The sequence below is a fragment of the Olea europaea genome, chromosome 8 (assembly GCF_002742605.1).
Source record: "Olea europaea var. sylvestris chromosome 8, O_europaea_v1, whole genome shotgun sequence".
NCBI classification, from domain to species: domain Eukaryota; kingdom Viridiplantae; phylum Streptophyta; class Magnoliopsida; order Lamiales; family Oleaceae; genus Olea; species Olea europaea.
In genome coordinates, this window is record NC_036244.1 from 15,357,583 (window position 1) to 15,376,423 (window position 18,841).

The 18,841-nt window shown below is 36.0% G+C and overlaps 2 protein-coding genes across 2 annotated transcripts; one reads left to right on the top strand and one right to left on the bottom strand.

Moving 5' to 3' along the window:
- The first annotated feature begins 2,734 nt into the window (after window positions 1-2,734).
- LOC111398346 (amino acid transporter AVT6A-like) lies at window positions 2,735-3,422 on the top strand. Its single transcript, XM_023025264.1, has 2 exons — window positions 2,735-3,108; window positions 3,302-3,422. Exons 1-2 carry the CDS (start codon window positions 2,735-2,737, stop codon window positions 3,420-3,422), a joined length of 495 nt encoding a protein of 164 aa, XP_022881032.1.
- A 360-nt stretch (window positions 3,423-3,782) lies between these two features.
- Window positions 3,783-18,355, bottom strand: LOC111398938 (DNA-directed RNA polymerase 1B, mitochondrial). The gene is made up of 19 exons (XM_023026105.1): window positions 17,240-18,355; window positions 15,448-15,657; window positions 15,183-15,310; window positions 15,004-15,070; window positions 14,820-14,878; window positions 12,581-12,698; window positions 12,286-12,399; window positions 11,961-12,092; window positions 11,462-11,878; window positions 10,927-10,977; window positions 10,512-10,582; window positions 10,036-10,120; window positions 9,671-9,823; window positions 9,399-9,473; window positions 8,316-8,405; window positions 7,910-7,957; window positions 7,513-7,627; window positions 7,297-7,400; window positions 3,783-4,588 (listed from the first exon to the last, which is right to left on the bottom strand). The coding sequence occupies exons 1-19, from the start codon at window positions 18,026-18,028 to the stop codon at window positions 4,478-4,480; spliced, it is 2,937 nt and encodes a 978-aa protein (XP_022881873.1). The 5' UTR covers window positions 18,029-18,355; the 3' UTR covers window positions 3,783-4,477.
- Between the last annotated feature and the right edge of the window lie 486 nt (window positions 18,356-18,841).

Genomic DNA, 18,841 nt, shown 5'->3' on the forward strand with positions numbered 1-18,841 from the left:
ATTTGTTCAGGGTTTGGCAATTTGTGCTTATCGCTCAGTTTTATTTGCTTATCCCTATATAATTTATCGAATATAAGGTCAGCTTTGGTTACATCGAACGAGAACGTTCTAGCCTTTATGTTTCCATCCTTTATGGGCTCATCTTTGCCCGATGGTCTAGGCTTGGCCATTATGGGACAAGTATATGTATCCCCTTTTACCAATTCGACCAAACACATTTCGGCCTGATCGTATGATTCGTCATCGATGGTATGAACGTCAAAATTTGGGTCTCTGTAATAAGTCTCTTTACTAGAATTTTTCATTTGTTCTTCTTCTCTTATCAGTCGCTCATACCTAATCACATTCGCACTCAACTGAAAAAGGTCGGGAAATCCCTTGTCCTAGAACTTCTTTTTTAAATCAAAGCTCAAGCAGCCTTGTGCGATCTTGACAAATTCTTTTTCGGGCAGAGGTACAAAACACTTGCTTCTTGCTGTTTTGAACCTTTGGAGAAAACTTTCTGCCCATTCATTTGGCATTTGACGTAGATTCGCCAAATCAGCCAAAGTGACTTCAGATTCAGTTTTATAAAATTGAGCATGAAACAACTATTTCAGTTGTTGCTATGTTTGAACAGAGTTCGCTGGCAAGTTGATGAACCAGGAGAAAGCTACTCCTGTTAACGAACTAGGAAAAAGTCTCATTTTATGGTAATCGGTTACATCACCACTTTGCAACGTGAATCGCCCTATGTGTTCTAGAGTAGACACCTCTCCTAAACCAGTAAACAGTGAGAATTCTGGCACTTTATACCCTCTAGGCCATGGATATGCTTGGTCTACCCAATCAGGATATGGCTTTGTGTATGTCGGCCTAATGACAGGACGCACCCCAAAGGCCATCTGATCCTGAACGATTTCCATAATCTGGTTCCTCAACATGACATTGGGATCATATGGAATTCCTACAGGCTGATTAACCGGCTGATTTGCATGAGGTCTGATGTTTGGTCCTTGATTGGCAACAAAATTACCATAATTAGGTCCATTACCGTTAGCTTGGACATCTGTTCCCTCATTACCACGTGGAATATTCTGTCCATTGTTTATGACATTATCTCTCACGTTTGAATTACCCCCCAAGTTAGGCATGCCACTACCATTATTTTGATTTGGCACTGTAGTACCTCCTTGGTTTGAAGTAGAGGGACCATAAAGCGATTCCACCTCTTGATTCGAATTTAGGACAGAGGGATTATGTCCCACAATTGTCCTGGTTTGAAAGTAGTTTGTAAGAGGTATAGCCGGTTAACATATTTGGCCTACTAACTTATTCATTGTTTCGTTTAACGTCTTTAGTTGTTTGGCCATATTGTTATAATGTGCATTTCCATTTTGTGTAAATCTTTCCATATTATGAATACTTCGAAGATTTACCTGTTCAACGACGTCTTGCGTGAGTTCTCCAAGCAATGCACGCATGGTTCGAGGACTCAACTCCGTCATTGGTTCGTAACGACTGTTACTGCTCTGATTTTGTCCATCTGTTCGTGGAGAGGCATGCTGCTCCTCATATTGCTCGATTACAGACTGGATTCCTCCCTGACTTGCTCCTTCCTTGTCGGATCTTTGAGGCATATTGTTTCACCTTTTGTATTTTCAACACCTAACACCACTGTCCCACCGGGCATGCCAAATTGTTTCGCGCGGTTTAAGTCGTTAACAATTAAAAAGGATCAGACGGTTGTGTAAGGGACGAAACCTCTTGATACAAAGTCCCAAAAAGGGGTGTTCTTTTATTGGCGATGAACTTTACAATTGGGAATGAAAAACAACGTGCCTCCAAGGGGCGCAAGCACACGAGTTACAGAAAGAAAAATGTTTAAGTCTAAAAGCTAAGGAAATGAAAATGACATATTCTCTGTTCGAGAGTTTTGGATTCGGTCTTTTGCTTCTGCGTCCTTTCTCCCTTTTATACCTCATAGACGATCTCTTTGTGATTAACTACCCTAAAAACTGTTTGATCGTCCTATAACTACCCACTTTCTTTGTAGTGGCCATTTTGTCATGAAACTGCCTTTTAACTGCTGCCATTATCTTTCATCGTTCAACTGCTTCCGATTAAATTCCTTGAGTCGTGGAACGTGATAAGGCTACTTTAACAACTGCCTTGATAACCGCATTCCTTGATAACCACGATGCGTTATGTTTGTTGATACCTTGGGCGACTTGAAGGTTTGGGCGAGAGTAGAATAACAGTTCTGGGCGACCGTATGACACTCCATTCGTTCAGATTCTGAGCGACTTACAAACTTGGGCGATGGCGTTACCGCATTCTTGGGCCCCTTATTTGGGCTTTCACCTTGATTCGTTCGATTGGACTTCGTTCTTTGGGCTATCCGATTTGGGGATCCTTCAATTGGGCTTTACTCCTTGGGCTGTTCGATTTGGGCTGAATTTTTATGTGTCAACAGCAATCTTACATGCCCCTTCATATGTTGCACATTTCCATGAAGAGGTTTTGTTTAGTGACTTGTATTGTTAGTCTATTCTTCTGCAAAATTGATTCCAAGTGTTCATGCCCCTGTTTGATAAAGTTTTTTTGAGATTATTAACAAGTCAAACTTCATTTTTAACCACATTTCATTGGATCCATAACTATTATCCACCTTTGTCAAGTTTAACGACAAGAGAAATTTATATTACTATCTGCAGTACACAGTATCGAGAACAAGCTTGAAGACTCTTCCCAGATGAGATCTGTTGTGCAGACTTCATTGGCTCTGTGCTCAATCGTTTACATTACAACAAGCTTCTTCGACTCAAACCTTGGCATTCCATATAGTTTGCTAAATGATACAGTTCGCATCTGCTACGTTGTTCACCTCATGTTTGTTTTCCCTATTATATTCCATCCGTTGCGCCTAAATTTGGATGGCCTACTCTTCCCATCTTCCGTGCCTTTGGTTATAAACAATTGTCGATTTGCATTGATCACTATGGGACTACTTTCTGTTGTTTTCTTAGGTGCAAATTTTATTCCCAACATTTGGGATGCTTTTCAGTTCACTGGTGCAAATGCTGCTGTTTGTATTGGATTCATTTTTCCTGCTGCCATTGCTCTAAGGTAAGCGATTCGTTTTCATTATAATCGATAGTAATTTCACATCATTTTCTGTTTTTCGCTGAAACATCAAACATGGACAAGACTGTCATTGGTTTGTGTTGATCAAATCAACGGCGTTTTAGACGCACAGAGAAGCATATCTATCCAGCGCCTCATTGTTACTTTCTTTGCTCTAGGAATGCTTATGGAATAGGTACAAAGAAAGACAAGTTCTTGGCTGTTTCATGATTGGTCTAGCAGTATTTGCAAATTTGGTGGCTATATACAGTGATGCCTACACAACATTCAAGAGAAATGCATCTCCAATGGAGTGATTCGCCTTGAGATGTTGCCATAACAGATCATCAAGAAGTCGCAACTCACAAACTGGTATCATAACGCGAGTAAAAAGGGTGATTGAATGTATAAATTCTTCGATACATGTAAAACTTGGTGCTCAAAAGTTCTTGCTTCAACTTGGCACATTTAGTACATGAATATTTGTCAAGTACTGTGTACCAAACATTCAATTAGATCATAAGTTCTCATTCTGGATAATTAACAATAGAAAAAGAACAAGTTCGACTGAAAGATACCATTTGACTTCTTAAATTCACAAGGCAGAATTATACAGGATAAACCATGACGAGCATGCAATCATTAATTTACTAGAAATTAAATGTAATCAGTAGACAAGAAGAAATCATTTCACCTCTATTAAAAAATTACCCTTTTCTTTATTAATACAAAGCTTTGAGAAAAATAAAATAAAATAAATAGCACCTACAAAATTTCTATAGAACTACATGCATTGCTTTATGTTATACAAAGGTGAGTCGAGCTAACCGGGATAATACCAGTGTTAACAACCAATTCGGCCCTCTCTCCACTGAGATACCAGTTCTTCAAAACTCAACACCCCTTTGGCATCAGTTATGCAACTTGGACAAAGTATCGAAAGAAGTATGTACATAAATCTACGTTGAAGTTTGATTCAAACCCCCATCTTATACACTGCAGATCCTCTATTTCACTCTCAAAATGTTAGTATCAATACCGTGGCATTTGCATGATATGCTCGTTTAGCCATTAAAGCAACTGGTGCACCATCTAGTCCCAAAAGCTGGGGTCCATGACGTGGTCATATATGTCAAGACGTTGGGGAAGAAATTCAATTATCCCAAACACCTTACTGTATGCATCTTTCTGATATATGTACGAAAGAAAACCCGTGATCAATAAACGGGAGCCAATTATAAGAGGGTGTGCTCTTCGTGCTCTTTTGTTCTCAGTCGGCTAAAAGCATAGAAGAACCAAAGTTATTCGGAGATGCAATGACCAAGCGATTTAGAAGTAAGAATTCCTTGAAAAGTAGGCAACATCTGTTCATTTAGTTGAAAAAATAGGGAGATGCCAGGACTTCTCTCAAGTCAAAATCTCCACGTTCTGGCAATGGAGGAAAGTCTAACTTTGGGAAAGACTGCTGAAAACTTTCCAACAACTGTAGAAAAGAAGCAATGATTAGGTATCAAACAAACCTTTACACAGAATTTTAACGAGAAGGCCACTACCACTTCATAATAAACATGTAAAATCGATGTTTCCAACTTTTTAACAAAGAACACTAGTACTAGACAGTAATTTCATTTAAAGATAGAAATTTCAAAGTATTGTCTTAAATCCAATTAAATCATAAAAACATAAGCTAAAATTATTCAGCAAGTACAACAATATAAAAAGAAACTGATCAAGATATAACAAAGCAACACTAAAATCCTCCACCAAAATTTTTTCCTTAGCTCACATGAGAATGATGGGTGAAATACAAAATCGTCACCCTCAGTCAAATCTTTCCTAATTTGGGGGAATCAAGGAAAACAGCTCCATATCTATGATAATTAAGATGATCAGCAATAGTTAGGAATCAAACAGACCTTTAAACAGAATTTTAACGAGAAGGCCACTACTAATTCATAATAAACTACATGTAAAATCTATGTTTCCAACTTTTAACAAAGAAAACTTGTACTAGACAGTAATTTCATTTAAAGATAGCAATTTTAGAGTATCGTCTTAAATCCTATTAAATCATAAAAACATAAGCTAAAATTATTCAGCAAGTACAACAATATAAAAAGAAACCGATCAAGATATAACAAAGCAACACTAAGGGGAGTGTATTCAATTGAGACTTTTAATGACTTTTTGAAATTTAAAAAGTTCAGGGGTATTCAATTAAGACTTTTTGACTCAAAGTCACAGTGTATTCAATTGAGGCTTCTATAGGTTTTTAAAAAGTCTCTAAAAGTTACGTGTATTCAATTAAAACCTTTTAGAAATCTTTATAAGTATTGGAGTGTTTAAATTTTAATGACTTCTAGAGACTTTTATAAAAGTCTCTAGAATATTTTAAGCAAAAAGTACTCATAAAATCTTAAAATTTCTCTCATTAATCATGAGATTTTGGGGGACTTTCACAAAAAAAAAATAAATAAATAAAAAAAAAAAATTTTCTTTCTTTTAACATTCTACGGATATGTATGTTTAAAATTTAATTTTTTATTGATTATATTTCATTATCTTTCTCTCTCTCTCTTTTATTATTTATTTCCATTTTCTGTAAAAAAAATTTTGGATTCTTGTAACTTTCTTTTTCTTTTGTCATTCATTTTTTTGTGTGAAAAATATCTATTTTTTAATTAAATTATAAAAANCAAATGAAAGTTTTCAAAAGTCTTTTGAATTCCCCGAAAGTCTATAAAAGTTTTAAAATGAAAATCCATAGAAGTCTACGAAAGACTTCCACTAATTTTATACAAATCTATAAAAGATCCATGAAATCCATAAAAGTCATAACTTAAAAAAGGTCCATCAAAATTTTCAAAAATCCCAATTGAATAGACCATCCTAAAATCCTCCACCAAAATCTTTTCCTTAGCTCACATGAGAATGATGGGTGAAATATAAAATCCTCACCATCAGTCAAATCTTTCCTAATTTGGGGGAATCAAGGAAAACAGGTCCCATATCTATGATAATTAAGACTGTGTGTGTTGGCAGATGACACTAATCCGTTAGGCAAGGTTGAACTCATGAAACACTTAAAAATGAGTGTTCCCACTGTAATTAGGCTCACTTAGTCTTGAAGAGGACACCATCATCTTAATTCTTGTGGGTTAAGTCCGAGAACCTATAGCGTTGTGTGACTGACGAAAAGGTTACCAAAAAAAAAATAAAAAAAAAATAAGGGAATTCTGTATAGCTCCTGAAAGAACATCCATGTTATATGGAACCTGAAGCTGGACTACTAGGAGCATCTCCAAAAGCCACTTTATTTTAAGAGCATGATATTCCTTTTAAACTTAGTAAATATTTTTTTTACAAAATCCAACGACACTCTTTATATTGGCTCTTCATTTATTTATTTTTTCAATAAACATTTATCGGTTTTCGCTCATCTTTTATTGACTATAATTTTTTACGATCAAATGAGGTGCTAATGGCTAAAATATTCATAGTATTATTTACATGAGCAAAGAAGTTTACTACTGAAACTTGCAATTCATTAAATGCAATTAATATAAAATATAGATAAAGAGTGGGATTAGCTCTCCAGATATAGAGAGCCAAACCCACTCTTTAAAATAAAGAGTTAAAATAGTTTGTGTTGAGGCTTTATTTAAGCATTCACTCTTTAAAATAAAGAATCTCTTAATTCTCTTGGATATATTCTAAGAAACCAAATTTTTGCAGAGTGCACTTATAAGAATACAAAGAGCAAATTAATGAGCTGGTAAGGTGTCATATAGTGAAGAAAAAATGGAAGAGTAGACTACGACAATTTGAATGTATTCAAGAAAGGTCGCCAGATGCATCATCCGAGAAGTGGACGACTAATATTAATAGTTAACCTAGCAGGAAATTGAGATAAAATCATATGAGGAGAAAATCAAAAGCATTTGACGATTGATTGGTTATTCATTTCCTGGTTGACTAGTTAAATGTTATTTAAAGGTCTTCCACACTATACTACATCCATTTCCATCAAACATTATTCTTTCAAGTCAAATAAACAATGGCATAAATGAGGAAAGTAATGCACCATCATTATCTTGCACATGCTCCTGGATCCCCCACCCTTCATTGCAAGTAAAAAGGATGGTACAAGGATGTCAGTTAAATTGGGCTCAGTGATTTAGAGAAACTCACATTCTCCAAAATTGGTGCGTCGTACAGTTCAACAAACTTTTCTCTGAGAATCTTGTTCATTTGTTCTACATCACATGCATGCGTCCAGTATGAATCATGCACTCCTAAAATCAAATTGCAGTAAAAATTAGCAGACATTCCTGCACTAGTGGGTGCGCAAAAAATAAATAAATAAGGAGAATCCTGATGGCAGGAGATAAAGACAATTCCAGAAACCTGCAAAACTTAACCCCGCCTCTTTACAAGCAATGGCAGTCATCATCATATGAGAACCATCGAGGGAATGAACAAAATTTGGAGGAAATGCCGTTCTCTGCCGCTTAACCATCACCTGAGGAAATCAGGTAAAAGATAGCACATGATTATAGCCATTACATGCTTTATTAGCTGTTACATTTTGATTTCTTCTACATTCGTTTTAACTTTTTTTCCTTCATTTCTTCATATATTTTCTCTGCTGTTGTGTTGGTTGTGCATGTGTCACGGGTTGGGTGGATGGGGTGTATAGGGAAGCAAGATTGTAGTAGGAGGGAGACAGCAAAATGAATCATGACACAGCTACACTTCATTATGCCATTCTTGAGATCAGAAATGGAAAAGAATTGGAAGTTACCTTGTCAGTTTCACGTTGGAGGGTCAAAATCTGAAGAGAAGTCTTAATCTGCACCAAAATTAATACCCAATCTTGAATGAGCTATTAAAAGAAAATGACTATATCCTACTGCCGTGGCTACTGCTGCTACTACTACTACTACTACAAAAACAATAATAGTAATAACAGCAACAACAATAATTAAAAAAAAAAATTATGTATTTTTGTTGATGATGATAAAAACAGAGAATAATTCCATAGGTTTAGCCCCTGTTTGGTGTAGATTAAAATCAGGTTTTTAGTAGATTTTGATAAAAGTTACTGGTCCCATAAAATATGCGGTTTAAATTAGTAGTTGACTTTGACTTAGATTAAAATTTGGATTTTAATTTCCACCAAACAGGGGCTAAATGTATGTGAAAGTTACCAGATGTCTTCCTAATTTTCGGTAAGGTTGCACAACAGGGAGCCCAAGTGGTGTAGTCCAGCGTACTGGTTCATTCTTCATAGCTATAATCTAAAAAGGTGGAGAAAGAAGATTTAAAAAAAAAACGAAAAGAAAAATGAAACATAAAGAATTATGACGCAAGGATGAGATAATGAACAGGAGGGTAGAATGAAATGTAGAATAGAAATAAAACAAATATGAGATGGTATACAGTAGAAGTCCCTATGTCAACTAATCAAGTATCATTCCATGGTGAGTATTTATACATTGAAATTCCTACTGTTGCCCAAAAGGGCCAGGTAGGTTGATGATAGTCTTTACAAATGAAGGTTTTTAAATGTGCAGGTTAATTTGGTGTATTGCCAAACGTTCTATCATGCAAATTTCTTCTCTGCACTCCATAGTAGTTTATCTCATTCCTTCTGCCCATCTTCTATTCTCTGTCCTTTCATAAAACACACCAGGGTTTTTTAATTTCCAATTCTCAGCCACCACCTACGATGTCTGACCCAGTTTAGCTGAATAGCACAATCAAGATTGAGAAATTCAGAAATTGGTAACTATTAACCTTATGATTGCTTCATAATAATGTTACCTTAAAGAATTTTGCATTTCATAATTTTCCAGATAACTTTGGCACTTATCATGTGTAAAATCTAATAAGTACAAACGTCGAACTAGGTGATCTGAAGAAACCTACCCACACAGTGACAAAAACTCAGATTCACATAATGCAATGTAGATTCCGTTCTTGAAGTGGATGTATCCACATTCTAGGCAATTCTAGCTTTGCCTATTTATACTAGTACTTGATCTTAGACAGGTTCAGATAATATGATGTTAGTGGGGATTTGTCAGCAGTACGCATAATTGTATGTAGACAAAAACATCCTAGGATCAAAAGAAACAGACCATGAAATATTGACTTGATAAAATCAGCTAGAAAATCATGTACCTCTAAAGATAGTACATCCGGAAACGAAGACATATTTGCATCAAGTAGCTATCACATTTAAAATGGGTTTTTATGTAAATAATTCCATATATTAGAATGAAACATACCTTTGCACAGTCTCCAAGCCAACTCATGATGCTCCGTGCAGCTTCAAACATCTCACCTAAGGCGATCAAGGTTGTCTGCTCAAGGGGTGAAAAAACAATTAGCTTAAACCTTCCTAAGTCACATGTTGAATATGTGTGCAGAATCGAACTGATGCTTCATAACTCTCAACATCATATGAAACACATATATGCCATACGAAATGCTACAAGATTAATTTTCTTATAGTTCGAAAGGAAACTTGGCAAAAATAAATATACCTATATGCTCTTACCTTTGCTGCATAGCAAGCTGCAGAAAACAACTCTGTGTCATCCTCAATAGCACCACGCTCCTTTAACCTCTTCTTGATCTGATCCCTTGCACCTATATAAGTGACACCATATACTGATGTCATCACTGTTTGCTTGACTAATTTCCGGTCCACCTGAAAATAAAGAACTAAGAACTTAGATTGTAACAACATAAAAGGAAATACACAGCTATTAGTATGGCAGCATGCTACTCAATGCGTCCATAGTTCAAGGATATAAAGGCCAAACAAATTAAATAACTTTTATATTCATAACAAAGCATAAACAGCAACAGCAAAAAGCCATTTTCATACTACCAGAAAAAATGCATGAAATACAATGAAACCTGCTTAATTAACAGTCTAGCACGCATAACATTGGGATCAGTTGCAGGGTCTTTTGCAGCATCCCTCTTCATGATGTCAAGAACTCTGCATTAGAAACAGTCGGTAATGAATCCTACTACATTCGGACAGCAGGACATGAATGTGTATAAAGATAGATTTAAAGTATTTATACTGCTTGAGCATTAATGCAACCCATAAATGACAATAATTGTCTCCAGTAAGATCAAGAGGCAGATCTCAGGAATTATTTCCTTCATATTGAAATAAATAACTGAATTAAACTGGTTTAATCTTACAGATCTACAAGTTATTTACTGGATTATAACTAGACATAATGAAGTCTGTGCCAATCTAAATGTTTATTCAATTTACTGTCCTGGTCAATTTTTTATTTTATTTGTTTACTAACTTACTTATTTCAGGGTGGGAGTAAAACAAAGAAAAAATGATATTATAAATCATGGTCACAGCTTACCTAGAAGCGATTCCTGAGTAAACATCTGCGGGTTTATCTCCCACAACAAGATTGACGGCAGCTGCTCCCAACTGGAGTTATATAACAATATGTTACGTTGATGTGAAACAATTTCTATTATTTTTTTCAACTTAAAATGTTACAAATTCAGAATAACTACATAAAAATAACAAAAATCTAAGTAATGAAATACTATGACCAGGCGAAAATTAAATCAGTTGGGAGTCTATAATTCTTATTGCTTAGTCCTCTCAGCTTTACACCATTCAGATATGTAGGTAACCACCTTGGAAGATCGGGCATAAACAAACCTTTACATATAGTATATAAAAAATAGGCACGTTCCTGTTACACGTCTACATTGAAAGCCTTCATAGATACGCAGAAACATAGTTAAATAATTGTAGTACATTACCTTGTCCCTTCCAAGGGCAGCATAGTGTTGCAAGCCATTACATGAGCCATCCTTCACAACAAAAATAGCAAATGACACATTCAGGTTCACTTCTTTACAATGTAATTAATGACCAAAAACCTTCGACAAACAGAATGGTATAAATATATTCTAAAGCAAGGGTGAGTATCACTTTCCAGATGAAATATTAAATGTAGGTCTTGGATGATCATTTAGAATGTATTGACGCAATGACGTAGATTGTCTGGCATGTGTAAATGGCATGACCACCTAATAGACAAGTTTACCTATTTACAGAAATATGAAAACAAATACCATGCAACATATCCATCCTGTTTCATACGGTCTTAAACCTATCTGATGAGTTCCCCATCCCCTCCTTCCCTTTTCCCGTGGGAGAAAAATAGAAAAAGAAAAAGAAAAGAAATAAAGGAAAAGAGAAGGATTTAGAAAAATGATATAGTAACACATGCTTGAACAGTTTTACCAAAAATTAAGGTGACCATACAGCTGAGGGATTTGATCAATTTCTTACCTGATGGACAGGCATATGAGATATGGTAGTCTCTGGAGATGGGCTTCTTAATGATTCAGATAGGTTCATACATGTTGCTAAGCATTGAAAAGGATCCTCTGCACCTAACCACCAGCGCTTCCCCTCAAGGGGCCTATCTGCAGAATCAAAGATATCTTCCAGATGGTTTTCAGCAAATGCTATTCGCCCTTCATAAGATAATTTGTCCACACCGCCACCATATAAATTTGCTAAATGTATCTTCAACCATCGTAAGCCTGATTTGCCAAGTGGGCGTCCTTCAGCAAATTCTAGGATTCCTCGGCAGAGGTCAGATCCAAGATGATTCAAGTATGGGTGCATGGGGTATGCACGCCCGCGGAAATCTAAATTGTGAGGGTAATAAAAGCTATCCTCATCCTTCATTTTTCTAGCAACCTGCTCTATCAAGAAGAACAATTAATGATGATTAAGAAAAACATCTCAAGTGCCATTAAATTGAATGAAAAATGCTACTCACAGCAAGTTTGAGTTCTATATCACATCGCTGTGAATGCCTTTCACTATTCTCCTTTTTTGCAGCTTTAACTTTCCACTTCCATTTCCTGATTTCTGCTTCATCTTCCGTATCTGGCTCCTCTGGTAAAGGAACCTGAATTGCATCGCATTAGGGAAAAGTTGAAGACTAAAGTATAAGAAGATAAACAGCAGAAATAGAATAGAAGATCCTCAAGATAAAAAGAATCCAAAAAACCTCAAGGTCTGAATGAGTGATGGTTTAAAAGGAGAAAGATGAGGAAAGAAATTGAAGCCAATGAAATCTCATATTTGTGAATGTTACTCACATCTTCACGGTCAACCAAGTCAGCAAGTTGACCGCCACTAGCCCAGATTCTGTCAATGACCGCTAGTATTCTTTTATTCACCTTCCATTTGGTAGTTCCAAGTGTATTAAGTGCCTGTTGTGAGGGAAAAATAAGAAGCAATGTTATTGTAGGAAACAGAAATAAATTGCTTTAATATCCACAGTAGTAGAAAAATAATATGCAAAAGGCGATCTGCCTTGCCATTACAATCCAAATTACACAACAAAATCATAATTTAGTGAATGCTGAAGCATGAAGTCCAAGGTTATCTAACCTCGAAAACAGGTTCTAACTGCTTTCTTGGAACTCTTTTAACTGCTTCACGTTGTTGTTTTGCCCCATGTGTACGCATGATGTAAGATGGAAGGAACAAATAGGCACCCCTATCGTACCTGCCAACATTATGGTAACTTATCTAAACTAGGCATGATAGTTTAGGGATTCAAACTAAAACAACTAATTCAAATTAAAAGTTCTGTGACATGCATCCATGTGGCAGCTTCATTCTTATATATCCTAAAAACTTGCATGGAAAACAATGAAGGGATGCTGTTCAAATAGGTTTCTACATTGCAGTATGGAGAAGGGAAAATTCAATTGAGACCATTTCATAGCATGTTGTCACTCAAACCAAAGTCCATCAGACACTGACACATCACTCAAAACATTCCATCAGCCATCAATCCACCATCATCCCACTGCCACAACCTCCCTCACAATCACCTGCAAACCAAACATTGACTCCTTGCTTGGATATGCTGTTTGGATTCGAGTAGGTGGAAGTTGAGGCATGGAAAACGGAGGGGAGTGGTTTGGCAGATATTGGAGAAGAGGAAAGGAATTGAGTGGTGGTGAAAGTTCGGGTGGAGACAGGTAGTGGTGGAAGTTGGTAGAAAGGGTCACATGTTTGTTGCAGAAGGCTGGATAAGGAGGCAAGTGATGGTGTAGAAGATCAGCAATGGTGCTATTGGTGGAGTAGGATGCAACAAATCCTGGGGAAAAGTGTTGGTAAATTTATACCATCCATTAGTTCATATGTAACGACAAGTTGAACCAAAACACAACACTTTTTTCTTACTAGGTGTGATCTGTAGAACAAAGATCCAATTTTTTAGGAATTCAGGAAAGTGGCAGCGGGGACGAATTGGGGGAAGGTGACAGCTGATAGACGGAGATCATGGACAGCGCTGTCATTTTATCTTATCCACAATCTCAGGGCCTACTCTTGGGATTCTATAATCAGCTAGATAGCAGATCCTCAGACCTGTCTGATTACTGACCCATGTAAAAAACAAAAGTGCTAATTATTCTTGCACCAACCCACAAGTCAAACAAAGGCTCAGGATACAAATTATCAATGATCTCAATTGGTGCAAGTAACATTCCAAGAATATTTGGAATCTATTACAATTACAGCTGGAGGGAAGATCCAAACTCAAAATCAATTTGTCAGAATTAGAGTCTAGAACTCGCCTAGGATATCTCACCCCTAAGTTCATTTGCCCTTTTTACATTTATTTATGCGATGGGGTAGTCTTTAACTAATAAATATTAGGCCACGGCAGTGCATTATTCTCCTTGTGCGATTATGTATATTGTGCAGCAGCCTGTTTCAAGGCTCTGAAAGCAACAAAACATTATCATCTATACAAATCTTAAATATCAGCTGTCAGAAAAGTACAATGATGGTACTAGCCCTGATACCTCAAAACACCTTCTCTGATTCTGCTATAGTAAAATATCTGATTTAGCCTAGAAACTTCAATGATAGTCATTATATAATCATCAAATCACACCCTCCTTTATTGACCTTAGCCACAATTATAACAAACTAATGGATAAAAACAGTTAAAAACATCATGGTGCTGAAATTAAAAGATCCAGAACATCAAGATGGACAAGAGACTTCAAAAAATGGCATGGTGCACAGAGATTCTGATTTACCTTCATTGACCTATTAGAGAGTGGAAAATTAGTTTTGGTATTATTTCCTCTTCAAGTATTACAGGATCAGGACCAGTAGTAATAAGTACGGATTAAAGCTGGAAATTTCTAGATGGCAACCTCTTCATGATGTATGATAAATTAAGCAACAATGAAAGAATATATTTCTTCCTTCAAGTTGAATTTGGTATTATAGAGGCACACTTTGCACAATCCATAAGGCATGCTGTGGCTCGACATTGGTTTGCCTTCCCTAGTGCATAATGTTTTTTATTATTCATTCCCTCATTCTTTACCACAAAAACAAAGAGAGAAAGAAATCAATGTGCAAACTTCCTCGAGCCACAACTCTATCTGAAGCTCTCATCTGATCATTCTAATTGATTAAGCAGTAGAAAAACTCAGAGCTGTGCTCTTATTGTCAGAGAGCCTCACCAGCCTTTCTTGGAGATTTACACGTCACGGGACATGTCTTTTGAAAGGCAAAAAAGAAACAAAAAACATGGATAACACTTGTATACATTACCAAAAACAATAAAAAATATGATGATGAATCCAGAGTACCATACCCTGTCCAGTTTAGAGGAGGAACCAACATTGGCATGTATGGAATCACCATATGCCTAGCCTGTGTGGATTAAAGAAAAAACAATTCTCAAACACACACAAACCCAAAAAGAAGAAAACAAGAAAACACTGTTGGTGGAAAACTACAATAGTTAGTAAAGTTCAGTAAATAGGAGCTGTGCTTACAGTTCTTTCCAGGCCTTTGCGAACTAGAGGGTCACACTCAATCACTCCATATCTCCTGCTGCCTCTCCTATAATATAATACATAAACCACAAGAAACATATCCAGTGTAAAGTGTAAGCATTTGCAAGAGGAAAAGGATAAGAGAAGGTTCAGGGAGGAGCACTTGTGGTTGTACTCACTGCGTTTCCACAGTTTTAAGTGAGTGCACAAATGCAGGTCGAATATCAGGTGGTCCATCTTCTAACTGATCGACTGGAGGTTGAATATGGGCTGTTTCCGTTAATATCTGAATCAAACGGCAGCCAACCTGAACATTACATTATGTTAGTGTAATTCCCATGCTATTTGCAACAAGTGATTTGGAAATAACCATAAGTAATGTTGGTGGAATTGCTAACTCGAGAGAAGGAGAGAGGCCGTAGGCCAACTTCACAAACTACAAACCTTTACTTGAGCATCCTGGCCCCAGGGCATTAAATCATCTTGTTGTTTCACTATTTTCCTAACTTGGTGCAATTTTTGTTTCTTCATGAAAATATTGACCTTCTTTCTCAGTCTCTCCACCTCCTTCACTGCAGGATCAGGTTCTTCTTCAGAACCTTTATATAATGCATTCTTCTTCTTGGTCTTCTCCAAAAATCTGTGTATTCTGGCCTGATTAAGAAGGATAGTACAGTTATTGAACTCTCGTGCGCAAATAAGCAGTCAGAATAAGATAAGTAGAGAAAATTTAATTATAGAAATTGGCTCTTATGCAAAAAAAAACAGAAAGCGTAGAATTTATTATAGCAGGTACATCTTCATTATAACATATGATTTAATCTACACATGTAGTGGAGTTTAACTAAATATAAAGTGAACACAAAGTTTTCTAACCCAAAATGGACTTCACTTGGAAATATCCAGCCAATCTCAGAACACCATCTCCAATACTAAGATGCATTAAATTGTCCTAACTTCCATTTAAAAATCCACCATCTTATAAACAATTACTTTATGACGGAAGAAACATCTCAAAACCTCGCCCCTCAATCCCCTCAACAACCCATAGAATATGAGATCACCTCATCTTACTAGCGATCTGTCTACAGTCAGACAGCGAGTTTGGTGTCAGTCCCGAAGCTGCAAACACCTCAGCCAGGATATCAGAATTCGGTGATAGCTAGTACTTATTAGTCTTCCCAGCATTCCTTTTTCGTTTCTTTTAAATTGGCCACCATTGGTGAATTACAGACGCAGATTCAATTCAAGTTTCTAAACCACTATTCTGAGATAATCCTGACACAGAAACATAGATGAGGAAATTGGCTTCTAATATGCAAAGTTTCCAATGGCTAAACTGATCACATAAAACTAAAAGCTTAAGCTATTAGAGAGGGACATATTTATTTAGGAAGCGTTTGTTTTCCATTTTTGTAAAAATGAGAATGAAAAATATAGCCATTGTGGGCTCACGTAAGATATAGAAATTCAAAATTGGTGGCTTGATATAATGGATAACGGTAATATTTTTCATTTTAATGAAGAAAGAATGAAAAACAAACAGGGGCTTAGTTAAATTTTGCTTCAACGTGCCCCTCCCATGTAGACTAAATTCATGTTTTCATGAAATAAGTGATATCTGCACAATTTTCATTAAATTCAAACTCAAAACCTTTGGCCACTTCAATACCATGTTAAAAAATTTCATTTAAAAGATTGAGCTTTTAGATGAAGCTTTCCATCAACAAGAGGACCATATCAATCTTCTCACTTGGATAAAAAGATAATCTTTGACCTCTATAGGCTATAGCTCATTGACTTGCTTACAAAAAGGGTTTACTTATCACCAAGGTGGTGAAAGCATGAAAGGCAATTACTAAGTTTCTTTTCTGCTCAAACTCATTGTAGAAGCCAAAAAAGAAGATTCTCAAGTATGCAACTTCTAAAGCAAGAACTTAGTTAACACCAATAACGAAACTGGGTAATTTTAAACAAGAGCTAATTAACACAACATATTTATTAATTTTCTGTTTAGACAGATATCCGTTCATATTATCCTGCAAAAAGAAATTTAAACCATAACTCTTAACTTTTTATCCGTACTTTTTAAGTCCTCGTCAATCAATGTTCAACTTCATACATGTCAGAAATAATTCCAACATCCCTATAAAAAGAAGAAATAATTCCAACATCAAGGTGAATAAAATTAAAAACTATGTGACAGAAAACTGAGATGAACACTCGAGAAGCCAACCTCTTGCTCAATGGCTTCGCCAATATGACATGCGGCTTGCACTACCCTAGCACTGCCATTGCCTCCACCAGTCATTAACAGCGCCATCATCTTATGCATAGTAATAACCGCCATCATACCTGCAGGCAAGAGATCAAAATGTGGAGCATAAGCCTTCCGGTGTTTCCCTTCCTTACACAACTCCTGTTCAGCAGCAATGGCATCTCTTAACGGCTCAAACCACCCCAAGAACAATGACTTCACGTATGGCAAATTGGGAGCCAATTTTTGCTCACACATGTCTACTAAAAGCTCTTGATACTCTTTTGCAGCCTCTTCCCACGCCTCAGTCTCCAACTTTATTTGCCTCCTTCTAAGAACGTTGTACTTCGCTACACCCATTCCTCCCACTATTTTAGGCTGCTTTTGCTTCCCTTTCTCCTGAATCTCTTTATTCAATTCATCTACCAATTCTTGAATTTCATCAATATCTTCTTCGGAAGTTGATGCTATAGCCTCGGCTGCTGTGCCATAATCCCTTGAACTCAAAGCAAATCCAAGAGGGTCACTAGAAATCCCAAAATTGTGACGGTCCATTTTCCTGTTTTGCCAAAAAGAATAATCTCGAGAAAAACCCAGTTCTTGGTTTTGAGTGTTTACATAGTCTTTCAATTCAAGTGGCGAGGACCTTTCAACAAAAATTGAATATTGGTTGGATCTTACAGAACAAAAAACAGGGAAAGAAGAATGGGATTCAGAAGAAAAATTGAATTTTCTTAAACAAGATTGTTTGGATAAACTTCTCCACATATTTCAGCAGATTTATTAATTAATTAACAGTAAACTAACACTGATTCAATAAGTAAAACAGACCAAAACAGGTTATGAAAAATTTAACAGCGTAGATTATTGAGCATAAAATTAAAGGAAAAATTGGGGGAAAAGAAACAAAAAGATGGGAAGCAAATGTGAGCAAGAACCAGAAATACAGCCGCCTTAAACCCTGCTAAAAACCTCTCAGGTTGTTCCTTTCCTGAAGACGAGAGCAATAAAAATAAAAGGCCCATAGTTTGAACCCAGATTAGCAGATGGATCAACCCGAAAAGCTTACACTGGGCCCATTTTTCTTCACGCCAATTAGTCCAAGGAAAAATTTCAAAAATAAGATAAGTATTGCCTATTTCAAAAATAAGAATAGAGGTTTGAACTTTCAAAAATCAGATATTTAATAAAATATATTTATTGTTTAGTAAATTAATTATATATTTTATTAATTAGCTATATTCAGGTCACATATCTTGCAATTTGGTCACAGATTTCACAATTTATTTGGTCACATATTATTTTTCGATCACAAATCATAATTTTGAAATGTCACAAATTATTTTACGATCTCAATTCAAAAATTTTATAGGTCACAATTTTTTCGTCGATCACAAATCAAAAATTAATACGTCAAAATTGTCACAGATTACAAATATTATAGGTCACATCTTATTAAACGGTCACAAAATTAATATTTTTTATGTCACACATTATTTTTTAATTTTTTTATTACAATTTATCTTTTTCATTAATCACATATTATTTATTAATCACAGATTAACCAAGGTCACACATTAT